Source organism: Lepidochelys olivacea (genome assembly GCF_965140295.1).
Source record: "Lepidochelys olivacea isolate rLepOli2 genome assembly, chromosome: 1".
In the NCBI taxonomy this organism is placed as follows: Eukaryota; Metazoa; Chordata; order Testudines; family Cheloniidae; genus Lepidochelys; species Lepidochelys olivacea.
The window spans coordinates 170,917,391-170,936,874 of NC_140411.1; the positions used below are offsets into that span (position 1 = coordinate 170,917,391).

At 40.9% G+C, this 19,484-nt stretch overlaps 1 protein-coding gene across 4 annotated transcripts in view; it reads left to right on the plus strand.

Annotated features, from left to right (window-relative positions):
- CYYR1 (cysteine and tyrosine rich 1) overlaps window positions 1–19,484 on the plus strand; it is a 106,754-nt gene that overhangs the window by 33,207 nt on the left and 54,063 nt on the right. For 2 of the 4 annotated variants that reach the window (XR_014709451.1, XM_084613611.1), the window contains exon 3: window positions 5,331–5,466. The exons of the other annotated variants lie outside the window; for them this stretch is intronic. Coding sequence is in view for 1 of the 2 variants with exons in the window: in XM_084613611.1 (XP_084469737.1) it covers window positions 5,331–5,466 (136 nt within the window). In the remaining variant the exon portion in view is untranslated. The remainder of the gene's footprint in view (window positions 1–5,330; window positions 5,467–19,484) is intronic. 4 annotated transcript variants of the gene reach the window in all.

Sequence of the window (19,484 nt, forward strand, 5' to 3'; positions counted from 1 at the left end):
TAGACAAATTCACTGGTAAAACATTAAAATTTATTAACCAAAGAAAGGTAGATTTCAGAGTAACAGCTGTGTTAAGTGATTATAAGTGGTAGGCATAAAGGTCAGAGAGAGTTACCTAAGAAAAAGCAAACACACAATCTAAATCCTAAACTTTCAGACGAAGCAGGATTTGAATCAAACAGCTTTTCTCACCCCCACTGGACCTTGCCAGGCAGGTTACAGTTCTTAATACGCAGGCTGGGACCAACCTGCTCAGTTCAAAATCTTTGTATTCCCAGCGTTCTTGTTTCCTTCAGTGTAGATGGGGGAGGAGAGAGGTGGTCTCAGGATGCCACTGTCCCTTATTTTATACTCTCAATTCATGTCCCAGGAAAGATACTGACTCAGGCATGTCCTTGTGGGCCTTGCTAAGTCACATAGTTGAGCAATGCATAGTTACGCAACTGTCTCTTACAGAATTGTAAATTGCTTGTTTACAATTCCCCTGGTGGTCAATGGCTTGTGATGGTCGCTTAACGCCCATTTGGGTGTGTCTCACCACCTTTGTTGTCACTGGAGAGCTAGCAGTGGCGTCTCCCAAACATATTTCAGTGACAACCATATAGCAAAATCTCAAAACTTCATACTCACTAATGATATATGTATTTTGACAGAACAATGAGTTTCATAATATCATGACCTTTCACATGGTATCTTACATGGCATGCTTTGTATGAAATATCACAATCATATATACATGATAACTATGGGGGTTATAGGTGAAACTTTGAGGTCCAGTGCGTCACAATTGTATAGTACTATTTGTATTCTGGAAGGCAGTCGGTTAATTACTTTATTTATGTAAAAATTTAAGTTTTAAGCATAGTACTGGATCTCTTCACAGACTCATTTCTTCCATGAAGCCCACAGAACTTTTGTTATAGAGGGGACATGCTGACAGTCTTTTAAAAAATATATACATGTATTAACTTGTTACATTTTGTCTTAAATTAAGACTGTAAACTTTTGCGGACAGGGACTATCTCTTACTGTATGTCCATACAGTGCCTAGCACAATGAAGCCCTGACTCAGTTGGAACCCTCAAATGATACGTAGCTTATAAGAATCTCAGTTTAAGATCTTTATAACCGCACATCTTAAGACCTGCAACTTAAAATCTTCTGTGAATGTTATGCTGTATAATAGCCACAAGTACAGAATTTGCAACAAATACATTATAAAGTCTGTAATTATAATTTAATTATTAGACTCTACTGTATGCTAATGCCTGAGTTTTCAAAGGTACTGTGCAATTCTCGCTTCTGTTGACTTCAATGAAATTTGTGAGTGCTCAGTACCTCCTAAAATCAGGGCACTAATAACAGAGTAATGCAACCTGCTATCATCTTTGATCCTTCCTTATGCATGCATTTTGCTGTTTGTTGCTTATTCTGCACATTTGCCATTTCCCTTCTTTTCTGAAGATTTCACACATTTCTAGAGATCTCTGGAAAAACCAGTGTTCTGTCGTATACTCCAAATATAATAGTTGCAGCTAAAATAAACATATAGTGAATTAAAATACAATATATTGCCTTTTCTGAATCATAGTCATTTCAATGAGCGGGTAAGAGCCAGTGAGATAGAATCCTTGGAGAAATATTACTGATGCCTGGAAGATTTGCATGTTGAAGTGATTTATTCAGCTATCTGTTGAAACTTTCATGACTTGATGAATCAGAAAATGTAAGTCACATAGTAATTTAGTACAAATGTGGTTTCTCCACCAAAAGGTGTAACTGAACTATAAGATTGTGCTGTTCCATTAGAATAAATTGTTTTCTGCTAAACTTTTTATGAAGTTAGCAGTTAATTACTTTACTGTCTGAGACATACCGGGGTACAATTCAGACCAATGGGGAACTGCATCACTTGCAGTCTTGGGTGCCTTACAATGCCTTGCTTAAATAGCTCTGAGCTGGGCTGCTCACAGACTGCCTTCCAGCATGCAAGCCACACCTGGAGTGTCTGTGTGTAACTGCAGCCTGCTAGCCTCATCCTGGCTCTCGACAGCCTTGGTTATACTGCGGGGTGACCCCAATACACACCCAGTCCCAGATTGTCCATCAGAAATGTACATCCTGTACTTCCCAGCCCTCTCATGGACAGTACAGCTATATGAACTCCGTTATTCCTTTAAGGGAATAATATGGCAGTTTATTATCTTAAATAATTAACCAGACACTTCAACTTAAACACACTGGATTAGATAAAACAGTAAAACAAGTTTATTAACTACAAAGAGAGCTTTTAACTGAGTACAAGTAATGAGGCATAAAAGGCACAAATGTTTCCAAGAAAAATAAAAGTAAAACACTTACTAGTGCCTAACTTAACAAACTATATGAGATTCAAGCAAAATGTCTCACTACCTGCTTCCAGCAAGGTTACTGACCAAACTCTTCAGGTCAGGTCCCCCGCCCCTTTAGAGCCCAATGACCTTTTCCTTTTGTCTTCTCAGGTGCAGAGAATGTAATGGGAAGGGAGGGGCAGGGGATGTCCTTGGTGGTTTTGTCCCTCCTTTTTATAGTTTCAGTCCTTGTTTTGAAAAACATTTCTAGTCGAGAACCAGGATACAAAGAGTCTATGTGGAAGGATGTTCCCTGCTGGCTTTTTTTCACCTGTTTGAGCTTTCTTTGTTTCCCTTCCTGCTTGATGACTCTTTACTGCTTAAATGCAAATTAAGGCAAGCACACATTCCTTTGTTTAGGGCAAATCTGTTTGCCAACTTCTGCTTGGGCAGGGCTGTGGGATTTGGTACATGTGTTAATAAGATCATACAGGAGATTCTCGTAACTTCACATACAGTGTTGCCAGATGCATTTTATCAGGACCAGCAAATTATGAGTTTTTAAACGTACAAAGATTATGACAGTAGTGTGTCGGGCGTGAATACAGGAGTGTATTCCATCACACTGTCCTTCTTACTGGTTTGCTAGGATTTTATGCAACGTTTCTGATGCATGTGAAAGAACTATCTATTCTGGCAATACGAGGAGTCTCTGATTCCTTGGCATTGTTGTAACTAATGCTGGGTTTTCCTATTCATTTTGTGAAGGTGTTAAAGAGCAGTACGGATGGGGCCTTGTGGTTAACTCACTAGATTTTGGATTCAAGAAAGCTTCATTGAGTGATGTGCTCCATCGCAAACTTCCCATCTAATTTTGGGCAAGTCACATACTCCATGTAGATTTCTTTAGTCTGTAAAGCCATTGGGGTGGAGATTATCTCTTCCTAAGTAGCTTTATCTCATCTAGGACAATAGGATCCTGGTCTAGGTTGGGGTCTCAAGGAGCTATCATAATACAGGTATGAAAAATAAAGGGAGTAAGTTGGAGGTACTTTGCCTAGGTGAGGGATTTGAAATTAAAAAATTACTTTTATAGTGCCTTCCATCCATCAGTCCCAAAGCTACTGACAGACATTAATACTTGCAACACCCTTGTAAGGTAGGTAAGTATCATGCACATTTCACAGATGGGGAAAATGAGGCACTGTGAGGCAAAGTGATTTACCCAAGATTACACAGTGAGTCAGTGGCAGATTCAGCACCACAACTCAAGCTTCCTGACAGCCGTTTCTTGCTCTAACCACTGGATCTCTAGACAGAGATTTATCTGATGTAAACTGGAATACTCCATTGCAGTTGATGGATCTGACCCTTACAAAATGAAAATCTCCCTTTACAAAATGATCTTATCCTGGAAGAGATAATCAGCACTGAAGTTGGAGCGTTAGTCCTAAGAATCATTCTCTGTGTTAGAGAAGACACAGATTACTGCTGAAGCAGTGGAGTTAGAAATTGATTAGCAAGTTTGAATGCAGAGTGCAGGCACTGATTGAAATGCAAGTGTGTATATGGTGCCGGTTGTTTTTTTAACGCTCACTGTAATCAAGTGATTTGTTGTGGCTTAATTACCGTAAGTAATTGGTATTCCATAGCCCTGCATTAGCTGTTTTAAGCCTCAGAAATAGGTTGTTTAGCATGTTCTTCTAATAAGTGTAAACTCATTGTTAAGTAAACAAGGAGAATTACTAAAAGACTCTGCAAAGGAGACAGAATTACAGTACTTGGAAGTGGGAGAATGTCACCATTCCATATATTATCTAAACGGCCTGAATTGTGCCAAATTTCCTTGTGGTTTTATGGTTTGGACAAATTGCCATATGGAGTCGAGTCTCGTATCTAATTTAATTTGTGATTCAAACAAGTCTAGGTCTCCAAATGAAACCAAGCATTGGGAATTCACGGTATTTGCCCCATTTCAGAAAAGTTACAATTCCATGGTTCAGTAGCTTCTTGACTCAGTGGATAGTATATGAGAGGGGAAAACTCTAATCAGAAGTCACCAAATAGAAGAGGTCCTGGAGGAATCCAGCTGGATGCAGGGAATTAATATTTTCAGTGGCAGAATTAGGTCCAATTCCATGTGTCTCCTCAGGAAAAGGGATGTTGCACAAGCAGAAGAGAGAGGTTGAGCAGCACCATGGAACTAGTGCTTCCTTTCTCCAGGATCTGTCCAGTTTGGAAACTGTGCCCCTTGCCTCTTTTGTACACCAAGGGCATATCACTGGACAGGAACAATGGTCAGATGCTTTTCCAAGTGAGCCTCACTGAGTGGCCTGGGCCCCTTCTCCTGTGGGCTCTGGGTTTTATTGTCGGAGAATATGACACAGCTCAAAGTTCTGATTTTGAAATTTAAATTAAATTAATTGGAGTTACCAACAAAAAAATAAAAAATTGAATAAGTCAGAAATTAGATTTATAAATCCTTCCATGCCTTTACAATACAAATCCTACCAATAATTCCTAAATAAGCTTTGGAATACAAATTCTTTCATTACTCTTCGGATACAAGTGACTGATTTATGAATCAGAACTTTTAAAATCCTGAGGTTAGATGAGGTTTGTAAATCCTGGTGTAATGTTTTCACTGAAGGTTTTGATCTACATTTGGTTTTTCTTTTTTTCATACTTAGAAGAGCAGATTCCTAACAACAGTTTATACATGGTCCTATGTGTGCATGTGTTGGCGTAGGTCCTGACACTTTACTTCACCTGGGCTGGCATTCAGGCCAATCAGGAAACACATCAGTGGACAATGGAGGAAGGAGATCCCTTTTACCCCTAGAGATTTTAAACAGTTACAGCTCCAGGGCGAGAGGGATTAGATTCTGAATCATTGATGATTTGTTTGGCAATGACATGACTCTCTTTGCTTTGATGCTTTCTGTGGTCTGCTCCTCTAAGGGCTCACTCTGGGCTATGCCATTCTTTTCTCTCTCCAAGGCACTGTGTTGCTCCTGAATTTGTGATCAGAAACAGAAATGCTAGGGCTGCTAGGAAGATCAAAGGAGTAAACAGTTCAACAGCAGTCCTTGGAGGAAGTTCAGACCAGCCAAATGTGGAAACTGACAAACCAAAGGTAATACCATGGGTGGAGGAAGAGCTGCTCAGAAAAACAAAAATTTAGTTTTGGAAAATGAGTATGAGAGAAACTGAAACTGAATCAAAATGATTTCCATTACCAGGATAAAATTGTTTCTGAAAAGGTGAGAGAATAACTTCATGTCAAGAATTCTTTCCTTCTCCTCTGGGAATCCTGTTTCTGGCTTCCACCTTTTGTGTGTTATCCTACTTCCCTTCTTCCTTATCTTACACTCAGTTTTCCTCTACCCTGCACCTTGGGACTGTCATTTTAGATCTGTGCCAAATGCATATAAAACACAGCTGTTCTGATTTGGAAGAGTTATGTATCCATTTTGCACTGGTGTAACTATGCAAGGTGCAAGCATAACCCACTGGTGAGCATGCATTACATGTCTTGCTCTGTGCCTATCTATAGCTCATATGAATTGTTACAGCTCCCAGCTAGAGAGTGTTCTTTAGCTTTAGTTCTAGCAGATCATGGTTTTAAGTCTGTAGGTCCCCATTTCAGTCCCTGGCGTGTTGGGCAAGATGGGAGCCATCACATAAGGCCCCTTGTCGCTCTTCATTATGTGCCCATCACATTTGAGTCTTTTTGCTCATCCCCCTCTATAAAGATTCACATTCATTTTATTTTTCAAAGCTCTCCTGCAGCACCTTAGGTCAGACTTCACTGGCCATATTAAATCTACCTTTCCAGGAGCATGGCTCTGTCTGAATTAATAAACAGGGAATACCTATCTGGCTCAGCATTGGCAGCTGTTCTTGCAGCTGCTCCAAACTTTGAAAAACAAAACCATCTTCTGCAACAGGGCCAAATCCCTCCTCCATACAACTGGCTTGTCAGAGGCATTGGAAAGGTAGCAGAATCCTGAGTCGTCCCTACTGCAGTCCTTTTCTATAGGGAGAAGTGGCTAATGGTTCCATTTGGAAGCTGATCCACTCCTCCTCCAGCTTGGCCCTATTCTCCTTAACCCTGCTCCATAGAGATGCAAAGGGAGTCCTCATGACTCTAAGCTCTGGAGCATTCAAGAGTTGCAAACCCACTGCCTGGGCTCACTCTGACCGAATTCCAGATGTTGCCACTTCAGCACAGGTAGGAGCCTCCACAGCTGTGACAGATGGGGCAAGCTTTCCCGCACAGAATGGCTCCTCTGTTCCATCCCCAGCATCACCACCACCACCTTCTTCTAGTTCAATGAGGTTGCTTGTTTGTTCTTCCTCCGGAGAAGAAAGTCAGCACGTGTATACAAGCAGAAAAACTAGGAGGAATGGGATGACATCAAGGAAAGGAAAAATTATGCTGAGCAGCAAGAAAAACGTAATAAAGTCATATCACTTGAGGTAATTAAACTAGACAATGCACTGTAAAGAATAATTGTGCACTGCTGCAGGGATGGGCTAGATGAGCTAATACATTCCTCTATCTCAGATTTCTATAAACGCACTGGGTCACTGACAGGAAACGACATAAAAGACTTTTTAACTTTAATCCTGTTTCTGAAAGTGCAAAGAATGTGTCACTTCAGAATATATATCACCACCAACTTAGTCATTAATTATTTTATATCTAGCTATCATTTTTACTTCATATAACCAGTGAAAGCCAAGAGATGCATCAGACAGGGACTTGGGTGGCTCAGATGATTAGAAACAGGCTATGGATTCTTTCACCACTAGGTCGCTATCTTAAATCATAGAATCATAGAGGATTAGGGTTGGAAGAGACCTAGGAGGTCATCTAGTTCAACCCCCTGCTCAAAGCAGGACCAACACCAACTAAATCATCCCAACCAGGGCTTTGTCAAGCCGGGCCTTAAAAACCTCTAAGGATGGAGATTCCACCACCTCCCTAGGTAACCCATTCTGGTGCTTCACCACCCTCCTAGGAAATAGTGTTTTTTAATATCCAAACTATACCTCCCCCACTGCAACTTGAGACCACTGCTCCTTGTTCTGTCATCTGTCATCACTGAGAACAGCCTAGCTCCATCCTCTTTGGAACCCCCCTTCAGGTCGTTGAAGGCTGCTATCAAATCCCCCCTCACTCTTCTCTTCTGCAGACTAAACAAGCCCCGTTCCCTCAGCCTCTTCTCAGAAGTCATGTGCCCCAGCCCCCTAATCATTTTCTTTGCCCTCCGCTGGACTCTCTCCAATTTGTCCACATCCTTTCTGTAGTGGGGGCCACAAAACTGGACACAATACTCCAGGTGTGGCCTCACCAGTGACAAATCGAGGGGATAATCACTTCCCTCAATCTGCTGGCAGTGTTCCTACTAATGCAGCCCAATATGCTGTTAGCCTTCTTGGCAACAAGGGCACACTGCTGACTCATATCCAGCTTCTCATCCACTGTAATCCCCAGGTCCTTTTCTGCAGAACTGCCTCTTAGCCAGTTGGACTTCTGATCTAGACAGGCTTCTGCTAATAGCCACTATGCACCTGATTTCTGTTAGATTAATCTATCTGTGCATTTCTGTCATACCCAGTAGTTTATTACCAGGCACCAAGTACAAAGTTGAAAATAGTATTAATTGCCTAAAAGGACATCTAGGCCTTGGTGCTACAAACACTTTAGCACGTGCCAACTTTACTCATGTGAGCAGTCCCACTGAAGTCAGTGGAGCTATCCACATGAGTAAAATTACACACATGCTTTTATGTATTTGCATGATTGGGGCTCTCCTTTTCACCACTGCTTTCAGCTGTTATTAGTTACTGGGAATGATTTGAAAATAGTCATCCATGAGAATCATTGTTGGTCCTTCTTCTGTCATTGTTACTGAGGGAAGAGGCAATGGCAGGTGCTGTGTTACGACACCAAGGCTTAGGAGCACCCTGATTTTCTGCTATAAAGAATTCCATAGCTGAGGGCTTTCCACTATGTATATACTGCCACTAGTACCTGAAAATGTTACCCTAGGGTCGGTCACCCAAGCATCCTTTCTTAATGCACATAGCAGGTTGCAGAGGGAAACACAGTTCCCAGTAAGTTGGTTGTTGTGGTCCTGTTCCAAGAGGACACATGTCCAACTCCAGGAAACAAAATCACCATCACAATTATTACTGATTGGTATCATTTTTGGAAGTCTCCACATAGAAGTGATGATGTTAACTGCCATGGAAACTTAATTGTACATCTCGCTTCTAAAGTTGGTCCCTGTATGTTATGTTTGAGGCACAGTAGTGGAGGAGTGTTCTGAAGTTTGCACTGCAGCTTCCTATGCTGTATTCCTTTTTTGTAACCAGGTGTCAGTTTCCTGGGCTATCAATCTGGCACTTGTTCACAAGTATGTTCTCTCTCTCTCTCTCTTTATATATACAGAGAGAGGGAGAGAGAGAGCATTATCTAATGATAGTGACCCACCTGAATAAGTGCTGAAGTTAAGTCTTGCTTAAGAGAGCATTTAGAATCTATTTAGAATCCCTGAATGTTTACCAATGCAAGTAAGGACAGAACTACAGAAAGGCAGCCAGATTTAGATACATTAAAGGATTTATGCAGGTTATTACTTGAAGTTTCAACATTAATCATCATGCTGGAATGGAGCATTGCATATGAATATGCATTTTCAGGGCAATGTTTCAGAAACTGTAGACTCATAAAGATGACAAATTGGAGCTCAAGTGGGACACCATGTTGTGTTGAAAGTATGAAAAATACTGAATTAAATACTAGGTAATAAGAAAAGGAGTACTTGTGGCACCTTAGAGACTAACAAATTTATTAGATCATAAGCTTTCGTGAGCTACACCTACTTCTTCAGATTCATACAGTGGAAAATATAGTGGGGAGATTTTATATACACAGAGAACATGAGACAGTGGGTGTTACCAAACAGACTGTAACAAGAGTGACCAGGAAAGGTGAGCTATTACCAGCAGGAGAGTGGGGGGCGGGGTGACCTTTTGTAGTGATAATCAAGGTGGGCCATTTCCAGCACTTTACAAGAACAGTAGGAGGGGAAATAAACAAGGGGAAATAGTTTTACTTTGTGTAATGACACATCCGCTCCCAGTCTTTATTCAAGCCTAAGTTAATTGTATCCAGTTTGCAAATTAATTCCAATTCAACAGTCTCTCGGTGGAGTCTGTTTTTGAAGTTTTTTTATTGGAGAATTGCCACTTCCTACCAACACTACAAAAAGAAGGATTCTGGGTGGACTCCTCCTGAAGGTCGAAACAACAGACTGGACTTCTACATAGAGTGCTTCCGCCGATGTGCACTGGCTGAAATTGTGGAAAAGCAACATCACTTGCCCCATAACCTCAGCCGTGCAGAACACAATGCCATCCACAGCCTCAGAAACAACACTGACATCATAATCAAAAAGACTGACAAAGGAAGTGCTGTCGTCATCATTAATAGGTCAGAATATGAACAAGAGGCTGCTAGGCAGCTCTCCAACACCACTTTCTACAAGCCATTACCCTCTGATCCCACTGAGGGTTACCAAAAGAAACTACACCATCTGCTCAAGAAACTCCCTGAAAAAGCACAAGAACAAATCCGCACAGACACACCCCTAGAACTCCGACCAGGGGTATTCTATCTGCTTCCCAAGATCCATAATGAGATGGACGCCCCATCATCTCAGTCATTGGCACCCTGACTGCAGGATTGTCTGGCTATGTAGACTCCCTCCTCAGACCCTACGCTACCAGCACTCTCAGCTATCTTCGAGACACCACTGACTTCCTGAGGAAAGTACAATCCATCGGTGAACTTCCTGAAAATACCATCCTAGCCACTATGGATGTAGAAGCCCTCTACACCAACATTCCACACAAAGATGGACTACAAGCTGTCAAGAACACTATCCCCGTTAATGTCACAGCAAACCTGGTAGCTGAACTTTGTGACTTTGTCCTCACCCATAACTATTTCACATTTGGGGACAATGTATACCTTCAAATCAGTGGCACTGCTATGGGTACCTGCATGGCCCCACAGTATGCCAACATTTTCGTGGCTGACTTAGAACAACGCTTCCTCAGCTCTCATCCCCTAATGCCCCTACTCTACTTGTGCTACATTGATGACATCTTCATCATCTGGACTCATGGAAAAGAAGCCCCTGAGGACTTCCACCATGATTTCAACAATTTCCATCCCACCATCAACCTCAGCCTGGACTAGTCCACACAAGAGATCCACTTCCTGGACACTATGGTGCTAAGGAGTGATGGTCACATAAACACCACCCTATACCGGAAACCTACTGACCGCTATACTTACCTACATGCCTCCAGCTTTCATCCAGACCCCACCACACCACACGATCCATTGTCTACAGCTCTACGATACAACCACATTTGCTCCAACCCCTCAGACAGAGACAAACACCTTCAAGATCTCTATCAAATGTTCTTACAACTACAATACCCACCTGCTGAAGTGAAGAAACAGATTGACAGAGCCTAGAAGTTACCTACTACAGGACAGGCCCAACAAAGAAAATAACAGAACGCCACTAGCCATCAACTTCAGCCCCCAACTAAAACCTCTCCAACGCATCATCAAGGATCTACAACGTATCCTGAAGGATGACGCATCACTCTCACAGATCTTGGGAGACAGGCCGGTCCTTGTTTACAGACAGCCCCCAACCTGAAGCAAATACTCACCAGCCACCACACAGCAAAAACACTAACCCAGGAACCTATCCTTGCAACAAAGCCCGTTGCCAACTGTGTCCACATATCTACTCAGGGGACACCATCGTAGGGCCTAATCACATCAGCCACACTATCAGAGGCTCATTCACCTGTGCATCTACCAATGTGATATATGCCATCATGTGCCAGCAATGCCCCTCTGCCATGTACATTGGCCAAACTGGACAGTCTCTACGTAAAAGAATAATTGCTCACCTTTCCTGGTCATTCTTGTTATAGTCTGTATGGTAATACCCATTGTTTCATGTTCTCTGTGTATATAAAATCTCCCCACTATATTTTCCACTGTATGCATCCGTTGAAGTGAGCTATAGCTCACGAAAGCTTATGCTCTGATAAATTTGTTAGTCTCTAAGGTGCCACAAGTACTCCTTTTCTTTTTACGGATACAGACTAACACAGCTGCTACTCTGAAACCTGTCATCATACTAGGTAATGTAGAATTATGCCTTTTTATAAGCAAATTACTGTCACAGTGTTTCTTTTAGAAGATATCTTTTTATGGAATGGAATTATCCTCTGGGAGTGACTGACATATATACTTCTCTTATAATGTATGTTTCTCAACTCAGATGATGTTACATTATGAGATGTGCTTGTCTGAAAGTCTGTTCTCTCTTCGGCTATTTTTGAGATTTTATGTCGAATGCAAACTAATACAAAACTTTATGAAAAGGAAAAATAAGATTCTGTCTTGCGCTGATGCCAGACTTTGCATCAGTGTTCTGCTATGGTAAATAAAGACATATTTGAGGGTGGGGGGTATCTTTATGAAAAATCTAAAACCACTTTTTAATGTTCCCCCTCAATGTAGAGCTTATGTGGCAAATAAGATAGGAGATCATGAATGTCAACAATCCCTTCTCCAATTCCAAAATATATTGGGAATGAATATTTTTGCCTATCAGGCACAATGAGTTTCAAAAGGGTGATACTAAAACCTCACACTAACACTGAAGAGAGTTGCTTTGGGAAGCCCTGATTGTATTGGCAAATAGTTTGTGTCAACGCGGACCCAGTACTGAGAGCAAGCAAGAACTTCCATGTGCTAAGACCTATTGTCGTCTTGTCATCAGGAGCCAAGATCGGAATATTTCCTAAAATAAAACAAAATAAGTTTCTGGCTGTTTTACGTGGATGTGGGGGAGGATGCAAAGATTAAGAGAATTAAATAGCTTTTCTGAGGGTTTTGATTAGACTTGTTCTGCAAGGCTCATTCATGCTTTATCTCATATCTCGTTGGCTTTTCGGCCAAGCTCCAAAGTGGACTGTAATACCACAGGGGTTCCTGTGCATTCTCATCTTCCCCCATGTGTTATGCTCCTCAGCTGCTGCCACACTTCAACTTTATAGGAATTCCCTAGTGATTATTCTCGGTTCTGAGCATATAGACATGTAAACATCCATATTTTTGTGCTTGTGAGGGTATCCCGTATTAAATGATAGTAATAGCTTTGTAGAGGGACTAATGCTGTGTACCAATAAATGACAGAAGACCGCATGTCACAGTGCTGCAGGCCACAGCTAGAAGTGTCCAGGATTCGGTATGATTCTTGACATTTTTTTGCATTTGGATTTCCTGCACGCACACACAAACCTGATTGTCCACTGCCTCGTGCGGATGTTTATACCTGTGCAAAGTGAGTGTAAAATGCCACCCTTCTGATTTTCTAGTGTTTTACACGACTCTGCACAGATATAAATTACCACACGCAGAGGCAAGGCAGTGAAGGATCAAACCCATAATGCTTTCATGAGATCCATAGCCAGACGGCAGAGTTATCCAAGCAGCTATAGAAAGAGGGGGTTCCTCTACCAGACTTTTTACTTTCCTCTTCTACATTACTGTCCCCTTTTTCTTCATATTTCCTAGTTGCTGGGAAGATGGTGGCAGTCTACCCTGTTCATCTTCCCCTGCTCCTCTCTGCCAGGTAAAAAAAGTACTCTGCACTCCCTCCTGGCTCTCAACTAAGCTGGAGGCATTCTCCTTTTGTTCCTCACCCTAATGCCAATGGGGGAAAGGGCCTAAAGAATTTTTCCTCCTTCCCCAGTCATAGGGAACACACAGAGCTGTCACAGGTTCTCTGAGCTAAGCTCAGCAGGCAGGAGGCATTGCTTAACATCAGTGTTCTGCATGCCACTTTGAAGTGAATGGAGCACCAACCGGGACCGTGGGCCAGACAGGGCTGCTGAAAAAATTAGAAGCCTACTCTAGGATAGAAACCCATGGGCCAGAATTAAGCTGGCCATGGCCTACCCTAGGTCTGTTAGTCGCCATTTGTACAGGCCTTGTATAGTGTGTTACAGGAGTGGAGGTTATTCGTAACTCTGAAATGTTCATAACTCTGAAGAAAATGTTATGGTTATTCTTTCAAAAGTTTGCAACTCAACATTGACTTAATAGAGCTTTGAAAGTTTACTGCGCAGAACAAAAATGCCGCTTTCCCTTTATTTTTTGAGTAGTTTACGTTGAACACATAACTGTACTGTATTTGCTTTTTTTCTCTCTCTCTTTGCTGCTACCTGGTTGCGTACTTCTGGTTCTAAATGAGGTGTGTGGTTAACTGGTCAGTTCGTAACTCTGGTGTTCGTAACTCTGAGGTTCTACTGTAATCCAATGACCTGTCACCTCTGGGATTCAGGTTCATATATTGCCTAGGTCTCAGGCTAGTTTAAACTAATTCTTAGTAGAAATTTGTGTGTACCACAAAATCACTGAGCATTTAGGCATGGCTAGCCATCTTCTCAGAGGAAACTAATACTAACATAGTGAGGTGGCTGCCAGCCCAGATGGGAATGCTGGCCACTGAAGGGCTGTTTTGCTTCACAACACTGCCGTGTTGATTTCCACAGCAGGATCTTAATGACTCCATGGCATTAGACTGCCAGTTCTACATGGAGCCTGCCAATGGCCTCAGCCTCTTCCCACTTGCTTCTTGAATCCTGCTGCCACTAGCAGAGCACAAGGGAGCACAGTGCTAATTCTGCAGCCACCACCAAATTGTGCACTTCCATGGAAACTGCTGTGCCCTGAATCTTATGCGTAGCTTGTACCACTGTTGTCAGCTTCTTCATATCAAATGCAATAAAATATTTGATAACATTTTAAAGCTTAATTTAGCACTAGGGAAACTGATGCCAAAAGGAGTGTGTGGAGCAGCTGGAGCAGGGGACTGATAGTCAGAAATCATAGATTTTTTTCCTAGCCTCTGCCACAAATTTAACATCCGTGCCTCAGTTTCCCCACCTGTAAAATGAACTGGTCTGTATTTGCTGGATAATGCTATTATGAAGCTTAATTTTTGTCTCTAAACCAGGCTTGTAAAATCTGCTTTCTAGTGTTGGGGCCTAGCCAGCAATTTCAGCAGAATTTAAACTCTTTGCAACAGTAAGGATTAGAAACCACCTTTTCAAAGTAACCATTCTAAATGTGGATGAAATGTAAACAGATGCAATGTAGTCTGACTGAGTCTGCAGACAGTTGAGAAAGAAGAACAGGAACTGAAGGTGAATTCCTCTCCCCCACTATGTAGTTTGTCTAGACAATCTCCATCCACTGAACTTGTCTCAGCTTTGTTTGGTTTCTTCTGCTAAAGTTACTGAGATTATAAACTGGAGGAATCAACAGGACTTGAGAGGGATAGAATCTCCCCACCTGGACCCCATGAGCAGCAGTGAATCTACCCTGTAGCAACAACTGCAACTTCAGGGCTACAGTAATCACCAGTGATTGCAGGCTTGGGTGGTCCCTCTCCTGGCACAAAGATGCACAGGAAGCCCTCTCAGAACACAGCTCCATGGTGTAACAGGAAGTGCACACCCTATCCCCACATAGGGTGACCAGATAGCAAGTGTGAAAAATCAGGACAGGGAATGGGACTACTCAAGCTTAAATGCTTTGCTGGACTAGCACCTGCAATACTGTAGTATTCTGCTAGAAGATCTCCATAACACTACCCTTTACAATATTTTTTGCACCATTGCTTTAGAACACTTTCAGAGGAGGGATTTATTTTTGCTTTTTGTTTTTTGTTTGTTTGTTGCTTGCAGTATTTTCTTAGACACAGGGATACTGATTGCTACTTATCTTTGTAAACTTGGGTAAAATTTTCAAAAGCAACTAAATTAATTACGAAACTAAGGGCTTGTCTATATGGCCCTGCAGTGCAGGCTACAGGGGTGTGAACTGCAGTGTACACTAAAATGTTGCACTGTAACTGCCCCATGTAGACCCGGCTACTGCAAACTAAAAGATACCTAATTTGTGTTAATGTCATCCTGTTTGAAACTGCAGGGCTTTGTAGACAAGCCCTAAATCTCCTTGAAAGTTGATGGGATTTAGGAGCCTAAATGCATAAGACAATTTTGGAAATGGGATTTAGGCCCCATGTCATTTAGTCACTTTTAAACATTTTAACCTATGAACTTTATTCTTCTGTCACTTATACCAGTTTGACACAGGAGAGTTATTCTTGTTTTACACCAGTGGAAGTGAATAAAGAATCAAGTCGTAGGTCTGTTAATATACATCTGGATACTAAAGGCAGAATAAACTTATCTTAGCTCCATGAGGAAAAACATTATAAATCCTCTGGGCTAGATCCTCAGCTGATGAAAATTGCCATAACCCCATTGACTTTTATGGAGCTACATTGATTTATATCAGCGGAGGATTTGGCCCTTTGACTCCCACAGTACTATTCTGAAATACTGTCATCCAGAAAGGAAAAGGGGGAAGTCTTTCTCTTTATTGCAAGCATTCTTGTACCGACATAGCGTTAATAAATAGAGCTGGGTTGAATTTGCTTTAGAAATCTGAGAAAGCTATTTCTCACTATTTTCTCTCACCCCTAAAATGATCCTTTCACATCTATCCCCCAGAAGCACTAAAACTGAATAGTGGACAGTAAGGTGGAATTGTTAGGCTTTCTAATGTGCAGCCAAGCACAATACAAATGCCTGTTTGGTGGGTGTTCCCTATAAATCCAGGCACATTTGAGGGGTCCCTAGAAGGAAAGTGCTTAATCATGACTTCCTTATTGGAAACACATTTAAATTCTCTGAGTTCAAATCAGAACCAACTGGTCATGGTTTGTGTTAAATGGCATTGACTGAGCCTAATTTGAATTTTTGTTTTCATTGAGTTGAATTCCATAAGGAACCGGATAGGGTAAAGGAAATTATTTCCTCTGGAATTAGTAAATGAGGAAAACACAAAATTAAAACAAGACCATGCCCTTTGAAAACTAGATCGGAACAAAGGAACCCTGTGGTTTTAACCATGTGAACACTTCAGTGAAGCCTCTCATTATTAGTGAAATTCTTTTTTTCTGAAATTTCCTGAGTGCTATTAAATCTTTTTTGGTGGCAAAAAAAAAAAAACAACAACAAAAAACCCCTACCATATTCCTGTATTGAAATAAAAGGATTTAATTTATCCTTTTTTCCCTCCCCAAGAGTTAACATTCACAACAGACTCCAGACCACCCATAATCTGGTAATGGCCCTTCCACAACACTGAGTCTCTAAACAGATGTTTCCAGGAGTATTATCTGATTCCTGGGTAGAGGGGAAGGTATGCTCATAATCCCCAAAGCCATTCAAGGAATGAATGGGTTTGTGAAAACATTGTGAGATATATGAAATACCCTTTCAAGATAAACGTCTGGTAAAGGAAAGCAAAAGTGCAGTGGGACTTAAATGATTCTTCTTCTTCTGTGGCACCACGGTATTGTATCTGGTGTCCTTTGAGGTATGTACTGTATTATGTGGCAGTGCTTCATGAATACCTCAGATGTTAGAAGCACAAAGGGACTCTATTTTTTTATTTTATTTTAGTTTGTATTAATATAGCACATTGCAAATTGCTGTTTAAAAATAATAACATGCTATAATAACCACACTGCCCTGGATGATGACTGATCTGAACAAATTTTATGTCCTGTCAGCTTTGACGCAATGAGAAAATATGGAGCCATAGAGGCAGGAATAGCAGCAGCTATCGGTTCATTGCAAGGGGTGGGTTTTTTTATTATATTCATCCTCAAAAATGATATTTAAAATATTGCTGAGGGCCTAATATACTGTACAACATTTATCAGGGTAGGAAATGGAAGCTGAAAATATGGGTTTATACTCTAGTGTAAGATCATAATCCTGCAAAAATACAAACAGATGTATAACTTTAATCACATTAGTAGTGACATTGAATTTCAGATCAGAAAAAAATAATCAGTAGGGTTCATCTCACTGATGCCGAGACCATCCCCTGAAATGTTGCGATTGATCAGATTGATCTTTAAATATTGTCACATTACAGACACACAGAGAATGCCACTGAGTTGAGTTTTAAGTCTCACTTCACTCAGCCAAACATGAGTCGATCGATCATGAAATAATCAAACAGAAAAAATGATATATAAATGATCCATTGTAAAGTTTTAAAAATCAGAACCATATTTTTTGTAAATATAAATAGTCATAAATAGCATGTAAAATTGTTCCCAGGTTCTCCACTTCTCTCAGTTCATTACCCCCACTAACTAGTATTTAGCTTGTCTGCTTTCTTCCAGTTTCTTAAAATTACTCTTTTACCAATTGTGGGTGCTTTGTTCTTGAAGATTAGTCAGACCTCTGAGATGTTGTAAAATGCCCAATCCTGCTCACATAGAAACTTATGAGCTTTGTTATTGACTTTACTAGGATTGAGACTGGGCCTTAGATCTTCCAGAGTGAAGATCCTAGGGTTATCTGAGTTGTCACCGTTTAAAGCCATATTAATTTTTCTAATCCCTTCCCAACTTTTTCTGTGTTTTAGATCAATACGATACATTAGGTGCAGTGGATTTCCTTCCTTCCCACAAGTCCAACATATAGCCACTAACCTTTATATTACCTCTTTCCTCATTCCATTTAAGAAATTGGACCCCAAGTCAATCAAAACACTTAACCACATGCCTAACTTCAAGTACATGCAGAGGTGCTTTGCTGAATCTGGGCTTTAGTCACTCTAAAACACAGCTCATGTGAGGAAAAATAGCATCTGTGAGCTTGAAAGGAATAGAAGAGATTTTCAAGGCACAAAGGGGAATTAGGTGCCCAACTCATTTTTTTCTTCTATCACTCTCTACTTTTCTACTTTTTCTTCCTTGTTCTTTCACTTGCTTCTTGATTACCATTCTTTCACTCCGACTCTTCCTTCTGTACCTTCTTGACTTTCTTTTACTCCTCTCCTTTTTTCCTCTGTCACTCATTTGCCTTCCCAGGAGTTGGGTACCTGTTTCCCCTTTGTGCCTTTGAACATTTCCCCTGTAGTTAGTTAATTACATTGGAGTGTACTTAAGGCACACTTCTGGTACTCGACATTTTATCAGTCTCTTCAGGCCAAATTTATCACTCTGGCATCAGTAGAATTAACTCCACTGGAGGCAATGGAGCTGTACCTGCTCACTTCAGTGATGAATGTGGCCTACAGCCATGAAAATACCAGCTGTTAGAACACAAGTTTGTTCTGTGTGAGTAGTCAGTATATTGAATATGGTTATATCCCCGAGAGCTCCCAATACTCAGCTCCCATACAACAATCTGCAGAAAGAGTAGAGGTGACCTATTTTTTTGCATCATATTCATCCGTTAAAACCTAGATTGTCTTCTCTTCCACTCACCCAACACACTCGCTCCAAAGCTTTGGGGAGTCTGTTTTGGCACAAGATGTGATTTCTTTTGAAATTTGTGCAGGATCTTTTTACCTGCTGTGTGTAGATTTTGAATTGAGAGTAACCACATACATTTTTGTAAAGTTTGCTCTACCAATAGTGTGCCAGTTTTGGTGAAACATGTTTGTCCCCTTTCTGTAAATTAGCCCTATATGCCTGTCTAATATAAAATGTGCAATAATTGCTTTAGTCTCTTCCTTGGTGACATAGTCCAGTTGTTTTCAACTAGGGGTACACTTACCCTTGGGGGTATGCAGAGGTCTTCCACAGGGTACATCAACTCATATAGATATTTGCATAGTTTTACAATAGGGTACATAAAAAGCACTTGCAAAGTCAGTACAACTAAAATTTCATACAATCACTTGTTTATACTGCTCTATATACTATACACTGTAATGTAAGTACAATATTTATATTCCAATTTATTTATTGTATAATTGTAAGGTAACAATGAGAAAGTAAGCAATGTTTCAGTAATAGTGTGCTGTGACACTTTTGTATCTTTATGTCAGATTTTGTAAGCAAGTCATTTTTAAGTGACCTGGAATTTGCGAGTACGCAAGACAAATCAGACTCCTGAAAGGGATACGGTAGTCTGAAAAGGTTGAGAGCCACTGAT